This window comes from Papilio machaon, chromosome 12 (genome assembly GCF_912999745.1).
Source record: "Papilio machaon chromosome 12, ilPapMach1.1, whole genome shotgun sequence".
NCBI classification, from domain to species: Eukaryota; Metazoa; Arthropoda; class Insecta; order Lepidoptera; family Papilionidae; genus Papilio; species Papilio machaon.
Genome location: NC_059997.1, coordinates 5,492,622 through 5,513,633, shown reverse-complemented (window position 1 = coordinate 5,513,633; position 21,012 = coordinate 5,492,622). Strand labels below are relative to the sequence as shown.

Sequence of the window (21,012 nt, the reverse complement as noted above, 5' to 3'; positions counted from 1 at the left end):
TTTCTTGTTAGCACCTTTAAAGAGATGCCTCGAGGATTTTTTTAAGTCCACTACATCACAGAAAACATACACTTTTTAGAAAAAAAAATCCCATTTATTTATATAAATCTTTGAATATCAAAATGACTGACATAGAGAAGCGAATGTATTAATAATTCAACTATATCAATTTACTAATGGGCGTAAATTCAACAATAGCTAAGTCTAATGAGGTTATCGATCCGTCTAGATTCATGTAGCACATGTTGACAACATTGGAAATATAATAAAAGTAATACTTATTAATAATTAAAATATCTAGTAATCTAGTAACACATTATTCGATTACATTTACACATTTTTTTCGATTACGACACGTAAAATGATATTGTCATTGTCAGGAGCGGGTTTATGGTAAAGTCAAGTCGCTATCGTCAGATATGGAGTCGATTTGCAGTATTGCGGCAGACGGCTTCGAGTTACTTTTTATAAGCGTGGCGTAAGGTCATTGACTTCGGACTAAACACATAACACGACGTTTAAATGTAACAGGAAACATTTCAGTGGACTTTAACTGCAAAATATACTAACTGTAGGGTTAATTTAATTAGCCTTGAGTGCATATAATACATTTTCATTATCACAATAGACTACCGGTGAGGGTAACTGTTATAGACATATTTCCTTATTCGTGATTTTTATTAAAGTCTATAAAATTGCACGTATTTTACTTTACACTCAGAGCTGTTAATTTACCACTAAGGGAGGCACTTAGTGGAGATTTCTTGGAATACATCTACACTAATAGAGACCACTTAAGGTCTTTGAATGTGGCGTAATTGCCATTAGTTTGAAAAAGCTTTTAAAATCCTAAACATATGAGAGAATCAGTTGTGTTTAGGAATTTTCGTATTATTAAAAGTTGCTCAGATATCGAATCCCAATTGTTAATACATTGCTCCTATATCTCTAACTACTTAACTATCAATGTTAAGTTTCTTAGTATAATAAGTTGTATATTTATAGGCAACCCTCAAGCATATCCTCTAGCAATCTTACAATGGCAACACAGGAAATATTAATTGTCCAGGAAATGGTGCATTTAGTATAGCCAAGTCCTCACACCAGTAATAGCTCAAGCTGGTATTTATTCCCGGTATCGATCCCGTTGCAACTCTCGCTCGATATATTAATGTTTATAATTAATAACACCGCAGTTAAATCTCGGCTAACATATTCAAACTGAATGTTCGTCCATAGTCCATTTAACTTAACGGGAATAAAATGTTTTTATACATGTTTCGACAGTGGATACGCACGATAACATTAGGAAACTCGAGCGCTAAAGTTAAGTATACCTAGATTTTGATAAGAGTAACGAGTACGCGGCTCTTGCCGTTTGTCGCTATACGATACGCGCATATACATATCTTTATGATCTCTCGTTACATATGAGCACAACATTTATCGAAGCGTGTCACTATAAAGCTTGTGTATACATTATTTTCAACTAATATGTGTCATACCTCCACTGTCATCTATACGATGATTGCAACTCATGTGACCTAATAAATTATAACGTTTAAATTAAAGTTAGATTATTCAAAATTTGTATAAAATTCTAACGTAATGTTTCCGTTGTTGAATAGTCAAATGTCGAGTGTACTTCGATCGCATCGCCACTTGACAAATTAGGACGTACTCAAGCATTATTTTATTGTTTTATTTATATGTAAAAAAAAAAATTCTAGTGTACAAATTGTTGCAAAAAACATAATACACTAGACATAAATATTCTATTTGATGTTACAGTCAAAATCTGTTATAACGACATCGAAGGGACTACTCATATTGAGTCGTAAAAACCGATAGTTGTAACAACCGGTGACAGGTATTGGTTACGCCGTTTTGCGTTTGGTCGTTGCATCCTTTCCTGTCCTTTTCCCGCACAGTACAGGTGAGCGAGAAGGACGCGCCCCGCAATCGCACGTTTTTGAAAATTTATAATGGCTGAAATCGTCGTCGTTGTGCGTGTGCCGCTCCGCAACTTTTTATTCGAAAAGGTTTTTAAAGTGAGTGCGGGTTCGTGCTGGAGGTGTCCAGAAGCAGGAGAAGTCCGGAGAAAGAGACAAGGTACTGTGCTTCCTTCCTTTAGCAGAACTGCCTCAATTATCGTATTCCCGCAGTTTTGTACTCGTCCCACCGTGCAACGACCAACCCAAAAGAACCTTTGCATTACCGCGTTTACATTTTGGTCCAAACGAGCCGGGATTATTTGTTAAAATTTGCGCTAGCCATTATCTAAATTCGTTTTCGTTTCGTTTCATTTCGTATTAAAACCGCGTACAAAGTAGTTCGTACACCCGTGGCATCGGTTCGCGCGGTTACCTACCTACTTGTATAAATTTTCGTTCATCCCGCTATATCTTAGTTAATTCGCTAACATATCGATTTAGTTCGCTTACATATTGATTTAATTCGCTTAACCCGCATTTTTAAACCCATTCAAATACTTAATATTTGTCTCTTAAAGTCGTATAAATAAATTAAATTGCACTAACCCGCCATTTTGTCGTTTGAAATTACGTAATAATATTATACTTGCATATAGGTGTATATTTAATTTCAAGTCGTTTTAGTTAAAATAGTGTTCATTAAATCGCATTAAGTGTACAATAAGTAGTTCATCCCGCGTATGTATCGTATATATCGGTTTCGTTTCGTTTAAATTATCGTTCGCACACCGGCCGGGTAAGTTATTACAAGCCCCGCGCCGCCCGCTCGCCGCGTTAGTTGGCGGTATTCGTATATTTCGTACCGCGATTATAGAATAATTAAATTGAATAGAATAATTAGAATAATTAAAATTAAATTTGTCGTTAACGTCGCTTGCTCGTACCGGTACTTGGTATTTCGTTTCTCCGTCGCTTCTTATCGTTTTCGCTTAAATTATTTCATTTTTAAACATTTGCTTACATCTATTTTTCTATAAAAATGGCACCGGCCGATACCAGTTTGCAATTGCAATATGCTAAAAGAGATAGGATATTCTCCCGCATGCAAAATATTTTTAATCGCGTTAAAGATATTGATTCAAAATCATTTGATGCAGATTCGTTTTTGTGCGAGTTTGAAACTGTTGATTCATTGCGTGATGATTTTGAAAATGTGCTGGATAAAATAGCTACTTTAGAGTTGAAGGCAAATCCTAATTACGTTGTTGATTATCAACCGCTTTCCTCGTTCGAAATTCTATTAGGGAGTGTGAAACGAGCTGCCAAAAAATTGCAATCGCAATACTCTCAAACTAGTGTTCATGTCGGACCCACTTGTCAACCTAGACCTCCGAAATTGCCTCCGATGGAGATTCCCGAGTTCGATGGCGACATAAAAAATTGGCCTTTGTTCATTGCAAGTTTTCAAAACGTCGTACACAATAATGTGTCGTTGTCGGATTCGGAGAAGCTTTATTACTTATTAGGCAAATTAACTGGCAGGGCACGCTCCATATGCTCGGGGATCACGCCTTCAGCTGATAACTATTTATTAATCTTCGATTTGTTAACTAGTAAGTATGAAGATAAGCGTCTCTCTGCCACTTCATACCTGGATCAATTATTTGATTTTAAATCCATTACTACTGCAACCCCTAATAGTTTAGAATCATTCTTAGACAAATTCGCTTCGTCAGTAGCCGCTTTAAAAAACATAAAAGTCGATGACCTCTCCGATTTAATTTTCTTGCATATCGCACTTAAAAAACTAGATACTGATACGGCGCGTTCATTTGAATCCAACCATTGTCATAGTCAGAGTTGTGAAATTCCAAAATTTTCAAGCTTGGTTTCTTTTATTCGCGAACATATTAAGGTTTTGGAACGCACCTCATCCGTGGCAAAGGTTGCTAACAACAACAGAAAACCATTTGATCGTAAGCCATTGACTATGCACGCTTATACTAGTTTCGAGTCGTCCGCATGTACTTTGTGCAATTGTAATCACGACTACATTTATAAATGTAAGGTATTTAATAACTACAAACCGAATGAACGTTTTAAATTCGTCAAGTCGAAAAATTTATGCATAAATTGTTTAAGTTCTGGTCATCGTGTTTCCGCTTGTGCCTCGACATCTTCATGTAAAAAATGTAACGCTAAACATCATACTTTATTATGCTTCGGAATCGAACCCGCTGCCGCAAGAAACGCTCAGACGGCCGCACAACAGAACACACGACTCACGGCCGCCGCGGCCGCACGTCCCGCTCTTACAAGCGAGTCGAATACGCTCCCCGCTCGCTCCGCAGGCACCGATGACATCACGCTTTGTGCGCTTGCGGATAGTCGCAGTATTACTCGCAGCGATATTCGTGGCCCTACCACGGTATTACTAGCAACCGCGCGTATTATCGTTGTAGATTCTCGTGGTAAAGAACATTGCGTTCGCGCATTGTTAGACAGCGCTTCTCAAAGCAATTTTATAACTCGTTCTTGTTGTCAAATTTTAGGTTTGAACACAAACATAAGACCCGCTTGTTCAGTGGTTAAGGGGATAGGAGGTTCGAGTAAAGCCATTCAAGGTTCCGTAAAACTTAAATTTCATTCTCGTTTCGATCGCAACATTTTTTATAATATTGATTCGTTGGTTGTAGATAAAATAACAGAACGGTTACCGACCGCAACAGTCGATCCTTCGTTATTGTCGAATTTTAAAGATCTTCCGCTAGCAGACGATACTTACTATTGCTCGGGCCCGGTTCAAATGTTGATCGGTGCCTCTATTTTTCCGCATCTTCTTTTATCGAATAAGGTTCAAGGACAACCTCCGCATGTCTCACCGCTCGCGTTAGAAACGGTCCTCGGCTACGTCATTGTTGGTGACGCTCCGGTCCGCGTAGATACTCACGAGTCCGTTTCATATTGCTGCACCGCAGATCCATTAGACTCCGTTATACGGAAATTCTGGGAGCTGGAGGAAGTCGACGTCCCTCCAGTACTTAGTCCCGATGATAAATTGTGTGAGGAGTTTTACTCGAGTACTACCTCGCGAGCTAGTGACGGTCGTTACGTGGTGGCTTTGCCTTTCAAGGTTGACGTCAGCTGTCTCGGTAACTCGCGTCAGGCAAGTGAGCGGCGGTTTTATTGCTTAGAGAGAAAGATGCAGGCTTCTCCACAATTAAAGATCGCATACGACAATGTAATCCGCGAATACTTAGAAAAGGATTATATTTCGCCTATAAATTGTAATTCTTCACAAAGTTCGTATTTTATTCCGCATCACGGTGTGATCCGAGAAGATAAGGTCACAACGAAGTTACGTGTAGTTCTCGATGGTAGTTGTAAAACCAGCACTGGTTTTTCTCTTAATGACCTATTATATAGAGGTGAAAATCTTCAAGGTAGTTTATTTAACATAATTAATAATTTTCGTTTATTTTCGATCGCTCTTTCCGCTGATATTCGTCAGATGTTTCTAAGCATCGGCATAAGAGAATCTGACAGGCGTTTTCAACGCATTTTGTATCGTTTTTCCCCGCAAGAACCTTTACAAGTTTATGAATTTAATCGTGTAGTATTCGGTCTCAAATCTAGCCCCTTTCACGCGCTGCGTACTATTAAGCAGCTGGCGGCCGACGAAGGCGCTTCGTTCCCTCAGGCTAGGGAAGTCATCGATACAAGTCTATATATGGATGACTTCGTTTACTCAGTCCCATCTGAAGAGTTGGGCATTTCTACCGCTTCGGAGTTGATAAGTCTCATGAAAGCGGGACAATTTGAATTGGTCAAATGGTCTAGTAATTCACAGGCGGTTCTAGATTCGATTCCGCCATCGCACCGTCTACCGGAAGTGAAAGAATTTGACGAGTCAGATCAACATAAGATACTCGGTTTGTGTTGGTCTCCCACGTCCGATTATTTCAGTATAAAAATTAATACTCCCATAACAACTTGTACTAAACGTTCGATATTGTCGTGTGTCGCTAAAATATGGGACGTTATGGGATTTGTCGCACCTGTCGTTTTGTACGTAAAATTAATTATCAAGCAGCTTTGGCTGTGTAACTGTGATTGGGATGACACTCCGCCTGAAGATATAGTTAAAATATGGACACGTTTAAGAGAGGAACTTCCCTTGTTAGGTGATATAAAAATTCCCCGTCACATTGGTATCGTCGCTGATAGTGTAATTACTATTTTAGCATTCGCAGACGCCAGCGAGAAAGCGTACGGGGGAGTTATTTATTTTCACGTTCAAAATAGGGACTCTAATACAATCAATTTGATAACGGCTAAATCGAAGGTTTCTCCAAAAAAGGTTGTCTCACTCGCTCGTCTTGAACTCTGTGCTATTCTTTTATTAACTCAACTTATTAAAAAGGTGGTAGACGCATGTCAAAGTCGCGTGATTTTTCGTAACATATTCGCATTTTCGGACTCAACTGTCGCTCTCTGCTGGGTACATTCCTCGCCTCACCGATGGAATACCTTTGTAGCCAACAGAGTTACAAAAATACAAAATAACTTAGCGCCGCATAATTTATATCATATTTCGGGTACAGACAATCCCGCCGACTGTCTGTCGCGTGACACCACTCTTTCGTTTGAAGAGTTAAGCACTGTGCTTGCTCAAATTGAATCGGTAATGAATACTCGTCCTTTATGTTCAACGCTCTCTAGTGATCCTTCCGAACCCCTCGCTTTGACTCCAGCGCATTTTTTAAATCTCTCACCTTTACGGCATTTGCCAGCGGAAGAAATAGATGAAAGCCTTACTATTGTGGCTAGGCACAACTTATTAGATAAATTAATTCAATCGTTCTGGAAGCGCTGGAGAAGGGATTACCTCCATACGTTGCAATCGCGTCGTAAGTGGAATACGCCGGTGGATCCAGTCGTTGTGGGTTCAGTCGTAATTATCATAACTGATAATACGCCACCGCTACATTGGCCATTAGGTGTCATAGAGGAAGTTTTTCCCGACTCCACAGGAGTCACTCGCGTCGCCCGGGTTAGGACTACGACTGGATCGTACTTGCGTCCCGTTGTTCGTCTTTGTCCGTTACCTAAACAGTAGCGCGCTTAAATTACATTCGTTTTTTCATTAATCTTAGTTATTAGTCGTATTAGTAATGTAGGTACTTAGTTAGAAGTTAGATATCGCGTTATTTTCATCAATCATCTAAATTTTTTTGAAGGCGTTCCTTCAAGCCCGGGGGAATGGTTACGCCGTTTTGCGTTTGGTCGTTGCATCCTTTCCTGTCCTTTTCCCGCACAGTACAGGTGAGCGAGAAGGACGCGCCCCGCAATCGCACGTTTTTGAAAATTTATAATGGCTGAAATCGTCGTCGTTGTGCGTGTGCCGCTCCGCAACTTTTTATTCGAAAAGGTTTTTAAAGTGAGTGCGGGTTCGTGCTGGAGGTGTCCAGAAGCAGGAGAAGTCCGGAGAAAGAGACAAGGTACTGTGCTTCCTTCCTTTAGCAGAACTGCCTCAATTATCGTATTCCCGCAGTTTTGTACTCGTCCCACCGTGCAACGACCAACCCAAAAGAACCTTTGCATTACCGCGTTTACAGGTATTAATAGGAAAGATATGTAATAACATTCAGCCAGGACCTTTGATTTTGGTCAATTTAACCGGTATGTTGTTCTAAACGATGTCGCTATAAACGGTTTTGACTGTATTTTGTTTTTATTAAATTCAAACAAATGTAAATGTATTAATAAATGTGTCGGTTGCTTAGATCCGACGTGAGATTAAAAATTATAAGCAGCCGTCGGCGCGTCTGAGAGTACTGTTACATTCGAAATATCTAGAGCTGGTATATAATTGTTTAAGGCTAGCTCCGTGACCGACATACCTAGAAACTATAACTATTAAGAGACAGGACCTATCAAGCGCGCGCATTCACCTCTAATAAAAACAACACAGTAAGATCTAAGCATGCTTGCCTGTATACTCGTTTTGTGTAAGTGTATAATTTTTAACTAGTACGCGTTCAATGTGAAAGTGTTCAAAGTGAAAGATCTTTCAATTTCAATTAAATGTCAATTGTCATCTTTACTTTAGGCTCTGCGAAGAGTGAATAATTTATTTAGTACAATGTCTGCTCTGTGCCTAGTTCGTTCTCTATAGTCAAAGCCTAGAAATCTCCTACTAAAAGCCCGAGGAGCAGAGACCTCTATATGTAAAGGAATCAGCAATGTGTGCCGCTTTATAAACGAATGCCCCGACATAAAATTTATGACATCTCATAAGCGAAGAAATGATTAGTGTTGTGCCAATGTTATGCCGTTATAAAATGATTTATTCGTTCGCAATTTCAAACATGTTTTTATTGCGATTAAAGATTTGAAATTTATTTAAAACATAAATTGCATGTTTAAATATAAATTATAAAAGTTATATTTAAACACTTGTGTCTTTTACTTAATACGTGGTACTTTGTAAAGAGCCAGAGCACTTAGTATGTCCTTTTAATTAAAAATCTGTATTTTTTATTATTAAAAAAGTATAATGGCTCAAAATCAATAAAAAAAACATTTATATCTGCAAGGTATTAAAAAAATGTGAGAGTTATTTAAATTTATAAACTTCATCAATATCTCGATAAAAATTAATTTAAAAAACATAAATAACAAAACATTTACTGCTGCAACTTAATAAGAAACAAATGAAATTATGCACGTCCTATTTGAGGTAACAGGCCGAGAATATTTTATAGCATATAGCAATAGCTGTTATGCGTTTCTTGGTGGCCGAAAAGCTTTCAACAGAAATTTAAATTCAAATTGGATCGTAAACTGAGCCCTATTAAACCGGCGGGGCATTCTCGCTCGCCGGACGGATCAAAATTTAATTGATACATTTATTTTCAATGCGGACCACCTTTTTCGTAATACCTCTTTAATCTTACAAGTTTACTTTCAATATAATGGAATATCAGTAAAAATTTCATTCCATTTTTAAATTGCATATTAACGTTAAGAATAGGTATTCCACAGGAAATACTCGTTCGTCGTGGCATGTGGCGTGGCATGCTAAGATCCGTAACGAACGGTAGCACTTGACTCCGGAATTATTCTCATTCTGTCACACTCGTAGAGATGGCAATTTATGTGCAGATTCCACTACTTGCTGACCCAATGTAACACTTAATACCTGGAAATAAAATCGTAATTCGAATGTTATAGGATCAACTTAACATCCTCTTGAGACGGTCTGAGACGCATATGCCGCAGCCTATTTTAGCTTTTAGTATTATTGAGCTCTAAGTGCAATTAGCTATTAGGTTTACATTAGATTAATCCAGATCACATCCTACATCGTTGTCGCGACCGAGTTGCGGCGAGCGGTTGATTAGCTTGTAAGGAATATTTGTACTAGTTTTAGTTGCGTGCTTTATCTATCTAAGCCAGACTCACCATTATCTATCATCTTGTAAGAGTAATTGATTCCGATAAAATATATGTTGATAATAAATGACAGTCATCGACAAACAAGTTTTGTTTTTCTTTTGTTCCACTATTTTTTTTAATAAAACAAAAACAATAAACTTGTGCAGAGCTTCTACATACTTATGAGTCAAAATATTAATAGTAATAATATTTATCAACAAACATCTAAGCTTATTTTTCAGCAGAACTTAAATGATCCAATATGTCAGATAGTTCGTCTATAGCTAACAATAAATTCTTATGTTCCGAGAAAAAATATCAGATTTGGAATTGAGCTGTACTGCATTACTCCACCTATATTTTAACGCAAAGATATTTCTTGTAAAAAAGTAAAACTGTATCTCTGCTGGAATATTTACCTCATGGAAAAGCATCACGAAGTATTAGGAACAAATAAGTAGGAAAGTATTGAAGACAAAATTATAAAACACTCATTCATAAATCAGGAATGGATGAAATTGACCTTCTTGTGTACTCAGTTATTAATAAATCCGTCTTCAGGTTTACGAGTAGCATGTAAGCATCGTGTGAGGCGTAAAATCCCGTTCAACTTGAGTCGTGTACGAGGTAACGTGCAGAAGGGGCTGTACTCGCCTCGACGATACCATATACGGCAGTGGCCGCGCCACCAATTTGCTACGCCTTGTGACACCATGCAACCGTTTTACATGCGATCTGCATACTATTGAAATGTCAAATAGGCGCCACACTTCTAAGACGTGGCTTCTAATGCTAAGAGACCGTAAATAGTTTAAGCTAATATAATCGATTAAGAATTTCTTGCTGGCAATAATTTAACAGATTTCTAATCCTTGTCACTGCTACTTTGTATTTATACACAGTACTACCAAGTTAACATTTTCTTTAAAATATCTGAGATAGAAATCTTTGGAAACTTTATTTTGATCTTAGGATCTTCTAACGATCAAACACTTCATTTTACAATTATCTTAAATCTTACTTAATCTAAAATCATATAAGGACATTTCGGCAGACTAGACGTAGAACTATAAACGTAAAGCGAAATAAAATGTTGAGAATTCTTGGTCAAAAATGCGTCAGCTTTCCAAATCGGGTCCTACAATCGAAGCATCGAATGATGGGATGGGATTATTATGTAGCCGAATATGGGATGGGGGGGCATTCTGCAAAGGACGCCGCCGAGGACGAGCGAGATGCCGCTTTAACTACACGCCGGGTTATTTAAGGAACCGATGGTTCCGCGAAACTCACGCACGCGATGTCGTAGTGAGGTTCTCATGAAATGGAATTTCGGACGCTCTTAATTTTTTGCCAATTTGTTATCTGCGAATCGACGCGTTCGGAATGTATCGTAGTGCAAGTGAACTTTAAACAATTTTTTTAATTAATAACATAACATCAACTCTGACATTAACTAAAACGCTACAAAAAAAGTTAATCCGTATATTCTAAAAGCATTTTTATATCCTTGTTCATTACAAAGTTAAAGCCTCTTACGTTAAGCACATTAATAACTTGAAATTTGCTTACGAGATTAAAAAGCGGTGAACGAGCAAAACTGCTGCTCGGGCGGTTTTTAAAGATTAACTCTTGAAAGGTATTTAGAACGATAAAAATATATTTTATAAAAAAATCATTAACACAACTACTTAATTTGTACGAGTGTATTTTATTCGCATTTCAAAGTAAACAATTTTAATCAGACTTTTACTTTTTTATACGTTCTCTTTTTTACCTAATTTAAATTTGTTTAATGCGTGTGAAATGGAGCATTAGCTGGCATGCCTGTTATTGGCACGTGTCTGTCACCGATGTTATACGGAAACATTTGCAATTTACTTGCATGCTTGTTGCTTCCAAAACGTATACTACATTATGAAAGCACTCGAAATTCGTGTTTGTACAAAACAAAATCAAATGTCGTTGCATGCACTTGTTTTACACCTGTAGCTGGCACGTGCAAGTAGCTTGCGTGCAAGTGCTAGCTACAGGCGTGGGTATTCACATCATGTTTGTTTATTAATTAAATAATCAATTTAAAATTTAAAAATGTACAAATCAATTTTACATCGCTGTCATCAAATTAAGAAAACAAAAATAAACAAAAGGAGAAACGAATAAAGAGATCGAAGCTATAATCATATTTCAAATTATATCACTACACGTAAGAACATCGATATCCGAAAAGAGAACCGTATACTTATTTCCTTATCGCAGTATATCAGTATCGATAATGTAAGTGTACGAACAAGCTCGTACTTACGATTCGCACGATAAGCCCGAAAGGAGGTAACAGTGCGCAACAATAAATATGAATATTGAACGATTGCACAACATTTATGATATCCTAGTACCTACTACATCTTGAGAAAATAAAAATGGAGAGCACAACAAAACATTTAATAATTATATTTTGCAAGATCAACGAATTTAGTCAAAAGCAATATTACTAAATCAAAAATAACCTTTGCATTTTGTAAGACCATTTCATTAAAAACCACTTGTAAAAGAAATCAAACGCTGAATATCTTGATTCTAAAAAAATACAATCGCATAGAACGTTGTCATTTTTATAATCGAACTTCGACAGTTGAGGACAAAAGTGAAGCGTATTTCATAGTAATACAATATAAGCTAATGGACGTTTTTACACTTCAATTGCTAACGTTCTATGTGACTAGGCAAAGCTTTCACGAAGCAAAACGATCCATTAACGTAATAAAGGCTGGCTAAGATGAGAACAATGTACTGTCGATAACGCCTATAGCTCGAGGATAGCACATTTTGCAGAATTACTTTCATACATTTCTTATCTTAGAATCGAAGCCGCTATCAATATAATTAAACGGCAATAGATTACATTGACCTTGCTAAAGTCCAACACTTTAGTAGCTATTAAAAAGATAGAAATCCAATTTTGAATCTTAGACATTGAACTTTGAATAATTAGAATTATTTTTTATTCCGCAACAAATAAACACACTTACGTTACATTATTCCTTGCATTAGATTAATCGCCAATAAACTTAAATTTATAAATACAAGATTATTTTTTCCGACAAATAGCCTTTATTAAATATGCGATGAAGTGAATTGGACTAAAATATCCTTCGTTAACTCTTTCACAAATATTTACAACACTAACGTCTTGTTTCGTGATAATTTTGACGATTTTATCAAGGAATCAATAAACCATTTAAATTATCTCCGGTCGAACACGCAAAGGAAAAGAAAGCTTCTTATTTTAGTGTATTTTATCTACATTTAGTTAGTTATTATATTTAGCTTGCCAGTAGAAAAAAATAGAACGCAAATTACCGGTATTTCTTTGAACCAGTTTTGTAATAATAACGTGTCTCAGACACCGGACAACTCTCAGTCACTTCGTAACGCATTAAGGATAAAGGCTTTACATTCATACATAACTTGCATATTTTAAAACTGTTTACACACAAAGTATATAGATATAAATGACAACGAATGTTTAACAAAATTTGGTAATAATTTAACATCACTTTTATGGAACACTGTGAAGAGATGATAAATAAAATGGGTAGAGCTGTATTACAACTCGATATTAGCAATTTCTGCGTTAACAATGGCTTGGCCAGGATCAATATCTCTAAATACTACAGCTGATTAACTGTTTCTTGCGTTCGTTGAATGTTCGAGAAGAACGGATTACGTTTAGTTAAGTCTAAATGATACTATAAATAAATTTATTAATCGAACATTACAAAAAAACTCTCTTCTGTACTATGTGAACTTTAATCTTTTCGTCGCTACTTTTTATGGTTAACTAGCTGTCACTCGCGGATCCGTAACACGGCACGGAATTAAAAAAAAAAGTAGCCTATGTGTTCTTCCAGATTATGCTCTACATCTGTGCCAAATTTCATCATGATCCGTTGAGTCTTTGCGGAGGTACATTCTAAAAAACATCCGTCTATCCAATCATTCGCATTTATAATATTAGTATGTAATCGATAAACTACATAGACAAAAGGTGTAGGAGTGTTTCGAAGAAATGTGAACCATGAGTCACATATGAGCAACGTCGTTGTTTGCCATTTTGAACCGAGACATGCACGACAAGGTTATTTTGGAATAAGTCATAAAGAAGACACAAAATATTTCACCTGTGTATATAAGGCAGAATAAATAATTAATTTTAGATAAAGGCGTCGGCAGATGCAACAATTTATATTTTTATTAATATTTTATATACTTTTTTACTACCCATTAGCCTTTAACAATGTCTTCAGTAATAGAATATTTTTAATTGTGGCAATAATTGCAAAATAAAATGTAAACATTATTACTTTTGTAGTTACGTAAATGTTGCAATAATTCAACTAGAATAAATAGCATGGCCATATTATAATGCAAATTTATTTGTTGTCTATACATATCTAGCATTTATACCAAAAACAATAATCATACATCTGAAGATTGTTACCACTTACATGACTTCTTATCATCGCTAATATTTACTCAACAAAGACGACTTTTTACCTAATCCAGAAACAGCAAGCCCAATCAATAAATATCCAAATTATAAATGTAAACCCGTTAATGTTTTATTTATATGACATTCTCATTGTAAGCGAAACATTGTGTTTTTTATGAGAAATAAAGATCTTTAAATCTAATTAAAAGGAAACAATGATAGTAATTTATATAATGTCATCAAAAACAATCAATTTTTATTACTCAATCAACAATGGGTAACGAAATTTAGCGTATCTCTAATAATAAAACATGAAATAGCGATAACCTAACCTTTAACCCGATATATTTCTTCACAGATAATAAAAGTTCTAATTTTTAAATGAATCATGTTGTCGTTCTATAATTAGTGTTGCAAGAGCAAAAAAAGTAAAACGATTTTAGTAAAATGTTCTTATGTATGAATCGGCGCTTTGGTTTGAGACCGCAAGACGGATCGATAGACCCTTGAACTTAGGCCACTGCCTGCCAGTTACGACCACTATATAAATAAACCTAGTTTCTATGTCACGCAGATTGTTTGATACAAGCTTTATTATTTCATATTAATTAACTTAATTTGATAACTGAAAATATATGTATTTTGCCTTTAGCTTTCATAGCTTTAGGAAGCTTTAAAAATTTATAAAATATATAGCTTTCCTTAAAACTGAATACTTTTATGAACACAGTCATTTTTTGATGAATTGTTATTTAAAACTTTACAAACATAACATAACTTAACATTTGGTTCAAGTATCGATAACATTTACCAAGGTGTAAATGTCATTAATTCTTATCACAAATCCTGAAAAAATTAAATTATTAAACGTACATTAAAGTCAAAGAGTAATTATTATATCGAACGGTAGCTTCACCTACATAAATAAAATCAGCGTTCTCGAATTGTAAATAGTAGGACTAAGATAAGGCAAGTAATTAATCATTTCCTACAATACCGTAACGTGGAGCAGATTAAGGTCATCCATCAAGGTGTTAATATTATTTTCGCGAACTTGACCGATTTAAAAACCGAAACGAAAGTTCATTTATATTTCCTTAACATCAATCATTCGTCAAACTTGTTATCAATATTCCGTTTCCTTAACTTTCTCTCTAATTAACTATGATTTTAATAAATTGTTAATCAATTTTATCACCTCTTAAAGTGTTAGTAATATTTTTAACCAAGCATCCGCCTCTATTAAAATAGTTTTTGATGTGTTGCTAGTTTGAAAATCAAATTAAAAAATATATGACTAATGTTTTCAAGGAATAATAATTATTCTTGGAATAACGTAGATAATCCATCAAAGTCTCTACAAAAAACCTGTAAAACTTAATAAGTTATTTAAATATAGATGAATACTAATAAAGACAATAATTTAGATGATCATCGTCCATATTTAATATCTCTAACTAGCCTAAAATCTTTCATCTATGGCCAAATTAAAATGCATTTTAAATGGTAGTAGTTTTATTACCACAGAGATAAGAGAACCACATCGATATTTTTAATATTACTTGCAATTTAATTTCCATACCATTACATTTAAAGGAGGTCTTATATGAGAAAAAATTACATCATAATGCATTAAAAAATGATGAATTTGTAATTCCTAGAAATACTGAGGTAAACGTCTTCGTTGAATCGTGATTGGTCGCTGGATTAGCGTTTCACCAATTTTTGGATAAACTCATTGTTATGTTCAACATTTTTACGTATTTCGTCTAATCATATTCAATTATAATCATTTATTTTAAGGAATATTAATAATACAACTGATTCTAGAAATTTTGATAAGTATTTTATATCACTTGATTTTCAGATATGATTATTAAATATGCGCATAATTTAATTAAATAACTGATTGAACAAGTTGTTAATATACACAGATTTCTTTAAAGAATCATCACGATTTTATATAAATACGTGACAGAAGGGCGCATCCTAAACCAATGGAATATTATATTTAGAGCAAGCACACAATCATTATTAATAAAATAATCCAGTACATATTACAAGCAAATAACAATAGTCAGCAGTAGGAACATTATGCGGATTTTTAAAACTTTTGTTCCATATGAAATGTTCGAGAAACAAAAGATTTCTTAATGTTGATAACAAATTATAAGTACACAATAAAGACACCTGCTTATCTTCACGGTATTTACATATGATAATGTCACGGTCAAAATGATAAACTACCAAAAATAACGTCCATTTACGTCCTAAATTTTACAAACTTTGAATGAGTTTATGAACTAAGCAGTTCATTGACGAATCTAATCGGCGTAAAAATTGACCTAAATCACAACCTGACTCATTCTGTTACCTTGATGACGAATTACAGAAGAATCTTTGTATTTAAGAGAAATTGTCTTTACTAATTGTAAGTTGTAAGATTATCCATTAAAAATCAAACTTGGGATTGGGCAAATTATTACTTACCAAGGTGAATAAAAATATTAGTCATTATTATAAAGTACTTACACTTTCTACTTATACTAATCATAAGCCTACATTCCAACTCTACGATAACAAATGTACCTACAAGTAAAGCAACAACACTAACCAGTGATATCGAGCGGCTATCGCTGCAAGAGCCGTCACTTGTTATTGCTGAGCGCATACGTCACAGGGAGCTACGTACGGCGCTCGCTGCACCCGGAAAAGCGAGAAAAGCGTAGGCTCACCTGCGTGGGTAGCGCGGTGTCCCGGCCCAGGGGTATCGACATTTTGCTAGCGGCGCCGCCGGCCGCGCCCCGGCGCCCGCCCGCGCCCTCGCCCGCCCCGCACCATCCACCAACCCGCCACCGCCGCTACTCCGCCGCCGCTCAGCGCCCAAAGACGCCGTCCTCCGAGGAAAACAATTTTCCCAAAAACCGATCACAAGGAACCCGCTTCCAAAAAATCACCGCACGTGTAAAAATAGCTCGAAACACACATCACCGAATATTTTTCATTCAATATCGATTTATCACTGATCGTAAGTATGAAAACAAATCCGTAATGTCGTGTCGATTTTTGGCGCGAGTGCGACAGAAAGAGCGGCCGCTCGGGTCGGCGCGTGTGTGCGACTGACGCACCGCGCGCATCGGACGCGTACGGCGTTCACCCCGCGCGCGTCGGCTACGATCGGCGACGGCAGGCGACGGCAGCACGGGGTCGGTGGCGTCGCGCCTCCAGCCTCCTTCGCCTCCACGTGCCTCGTGCACAGCCCACGGGCGTAGTGCCTAGTACCCGTGCGGTTATCGAACGCGAGTACACATGCGCACTGCACGCACCGCTCACACCGCACATTCCGTGGCTCATTCATTTGGAGGCATCGCCTAGCACAATACACACCTGAGCAAATATTATGGGACTGTCGACAATAGACGCGTTGTTTCGAAACGCAAGCACCAATTAACATTGGCTGAGCCACGATCCGCCCTGCACATCCTGCCACTTAGGTTAATGGACTTTCAGCCCTATTAAATATGAAATACTTAAATCTGAAATTGGCAACAAAAAAAGCAAAAAAATTAAGTTTCCGTGAAGTAAAAATGAGTATATAGATATTTTTTTTAGTTAATTAATCATCAATCATATCATTCGATTACAAATCTGAATTCTAAATCACATCAACTACTCAAATCTTTGATCTATCATCTCTATTTCAATACTAACAAGTTTAACAATGGTGTTAAATTAAGGCAGCCCATTGGTTGTACGAAACACTTGTTCCTTTCTATGGTAGCTCAGGAAGGGTGTCGCAGCAGTAGGCCGTGGGCCAGCGTGGGCGCACTCGAGGCTGCGAACTTTAGCCGGTAGTCGCCCACTTTTCCTTTCTGATACGTTCACTGCTCCACATTACGTCATCACACCCAGTGCTTAGCCATTCAATATTCTCTAGACGTGGGCGACCACAGCTGGCTAAAGGATTCGGAAACATAGTCTTAGAAACAGGTTCTTACGATCCATTTATCAGCAAATGAATCCCCGAGCGTGCGCATTTGTTTACTAATCCAATAGTTATGAAGAAATCTGTTTCTAGAGACGGTAATGATCGAGTCACGAGGATACAATTTGCGAAGGCAGTGTATATCAATTTATTAAATCACTCTGCAATATTTAATGCAATTTGAACGTCTTAAACACTTAATATTTTAATATTACATTTAATTTTGAACATCATATAGTCTGTGGGGGGAATAGGGAAGGCCTATACTTACAGTGGTGTCATAAAGGGTGACAATGAAATACCAGTACTTGAAACGCTAATCTCTACCTACTACGATTAATATTTTTATGTCTAAGTCCAGTCACTTTTACTAAATTAATTAACTCCTTTAGACACGCAAAAAATACTTTCTAAACACGCAACGAAATTAACAACAAATTCGTTCCACAAATGACGATGTAATTTGCAACTTCACTATCACCATGTGCGCGTGTTGTTCGCGAACTTTCTTTATCGAACTAATTTTCACAAGAGTTTTTATATATAAGATCAACATCATTTTTGGTAATAACAACCAAGTTATGAGTACAGAACATAAAGTAACTTGTTGTTGCCTTTCATCAGAAATAACAATACTAAGAATGCGGAAATTAAAATAGGTATTTCGGACGCATCCTGTTCTTGTTGTTTTTTTTTTTTAGATAAGAGGGCAAAAGAGCATCGGGAACACCGAGGTGTTCAACGACGCCCATGGATATATGTTTTAACTGAAATTCTATTTCTAATTTTCAAACTTCCTTCTCTGTTAGTCTTTTACACAGTTCTTAATCTTCTCTGCACTTTAAAGTCAAATATTTTGTTGACCTAATAAATTCCATCAAATCTTATATGATACTTGCAATTCTAACACAGAGCAAAATCGAATTTCCTTCCGAAACTATAATCACATCTGATGACACTGAAGTTAAATTCAATAAGTTGTATTTTCTGTCTCCATTAACAGTTAAAGAATATGAAAATATGATATTAGTATATTATAGTATATAATATATTAGTATATTATAGATAGTATATTTGATTCAATTAAATTTCTCTTTAATGTATTGCTGAATTAAAAATCCTCCGCCTCCCACGTACATTGAAACATTAAAGTTGCTCACCTGAACTCTTTCCATTCTACCATCATACAGGGTCCATCTTCCGTATGTAGTCATTTTTTACACTGAATACATCACAGGCTTAAAACAAACTTATTTTTTGTTTTAACAACTAAATTAAAAAGCATGAGGCTACCACGAGTGCAATGTGACAACTGTTATTTGACACTAGAACGATAGCAAATATTTAGTGCTGATTAACACAAAGTGTGCAAATCGCTCGGCTGTAGTCGCGGCGTACCAGTGTGCATGCTTCTCGCAGATTGAAATTGATTGCCCTCTCAGTCACATTCATTGACGTGATTGAACAAAATGGTTGAAATGAACCTTGCAAGGCGGTTGGTTAACGCTATTGTTACAACAATGTAAAGTTCATTTCAAAGTACCGATGTATTTTATTTTATTTATTTCGAAGGTATAAGGTTTAAAAAACAAAAATACCCTACATTGTGTTTAGAAAATAAGCTATGTTAAACTTCTTTGATACTTAGGTACGATTTCTTAAATGTAAATTCTAGTGTTATCTATCTAGTGTTATAAATGCGAATGTTTAAATGGATGGATTGATAAATGTTTGTTTGAAGGTATCTCCGGAAAGACTCAACGGGTCTTGATGATATTTGGCACATATGTAGAACATAATCTGGAAGAACACATAGGCTACTTATTACGTTTTTTTCGTAATTATATTAGTATATAATTCCGCGCGGTCGGAGTCTCGGGCGACAGCTAGTATTAAAATAAAGATAAAGTTCATACCATTGCACACTATGTCCAAAGTATTGGACACCTTATTATTATTATAAGAACGAATGTTTGGGTGGATATATGTTGCTGAAGTTTCGTAAGCTACTATTTTTTTTCAATTCCGCCAGGAGTCATAGGCTAAAACTAGTTAACTATAAGTTAATTATAAAACCAATAACAACATGATTATTTCATTGTGTGTCTACTAAAACTTACGCTACTTGTTTTCTTTTTCAAACAAATTGTCTATAATCAAAATCAAATATAAGTGAGTATACAAGGTCCATTTTATTGGTATAAATATTGTATCGACGCAGTCACTGCTTGTATATTGAGATGCTAATAAAAATGGCCATGTGCACCATTATGCATTTGATGGCATGATTAAAATATATTCCAGCTTCAAATTCCTTGCATACAACATGCATGTACACACTTATATTACTGTATTAAAATTCTTACGTTTAATAACGTTCCCAACCACTATGACTTTTTTGTATGAAAGTGAACTCGCCAGGCGTATATGTGGCATTGAACGTGTTAAATAGGACTTTACTGTCTCAAAGAGTTTTACTTTTAATACTTTAGTTCTAAATATTTGATTGTATGTTTTATGTTTTTTTCTTTGCATTGAATAGGCTCCGGAACTAGAGAACCAATTTGTTGTTTCGCTGTTGGGAAGATACACTATCCCCATGTGACATAGGCTATATTACTAGATTTTTTAAATTCCACACGGACGAAGTCCCCTCTGTCTTTATATCAAAAAAATTATCTCTACCTTACCTTACATGTGTAAGAATTAAACCAACCAGTAACCAAGAGTTGTGTTGTCAGCGTTTTGTTATACCATATGGAAAAATACAAAAATAAGTGGCTATGGTGAAGCCGTATCACTTTTTATTGACTAGCAATGTTGCATTAACAATCACTTAAACAGTTTGAAACAAAGATCACTATCACCCGCAACCAGTTAAATAAAGGAGGCATTTAGGTTAATCTAAGTAGTCGTATGAAAATAAATATTACATTGTAATTTATCACTGCATAACCTGTTCGTAAGATAGTCATAGATATTATCTTGGAAGTCCGTACAATGTACCCAACATAAACTTAACGTGAAGAAAGCAATCACCATTTTACTCAAAGCTACGAGTAATAAACAATTAAGAAAGTTGTCCTAATGTTCACTGGTCGCTTCTTATGCTTTTAATGGCCAAGAAACCCGTGATAAATTATCTTGTGCGATAAGTAAGG

At 36.0% G+C, this 21,012-nt stretch overlaps 1 protein-coding gene across 3 annotated transcripts in view; it reads right to left on the bottom strand.

The window, feature by feature from the left end:
• LOC106719096 (breast cancer anti-estrogen resistance protein 1) overlaps positions 1-19,236 on the bottom strand; it is a 72,196-nt gene extending 52,960 nt beyond the window's left edge. The window contains exon 1 of one of the 3 annotated variants that reach the window (XM_045680179.1): positions 19,012-19,236. In XM_045680179.1, the coding sequence (XP_045536135.1) occupies positions 19,012-19,065 (54 nt within the window). In that variant the 5' untranslated portion in view covers positions 19,066-19,236. Of the gene's footprint in view, positions 1-16,480; positions 16,577-16,601; positions 16,688-19,011 lie in introns of those variants that run through there. The other 2 variants (XM_014513349.2, XM_045680178.1) reach the window with 2 other exon arrangements.
• Positions 19,237-21,012: the final 1,776 nt, after the last annotated feature.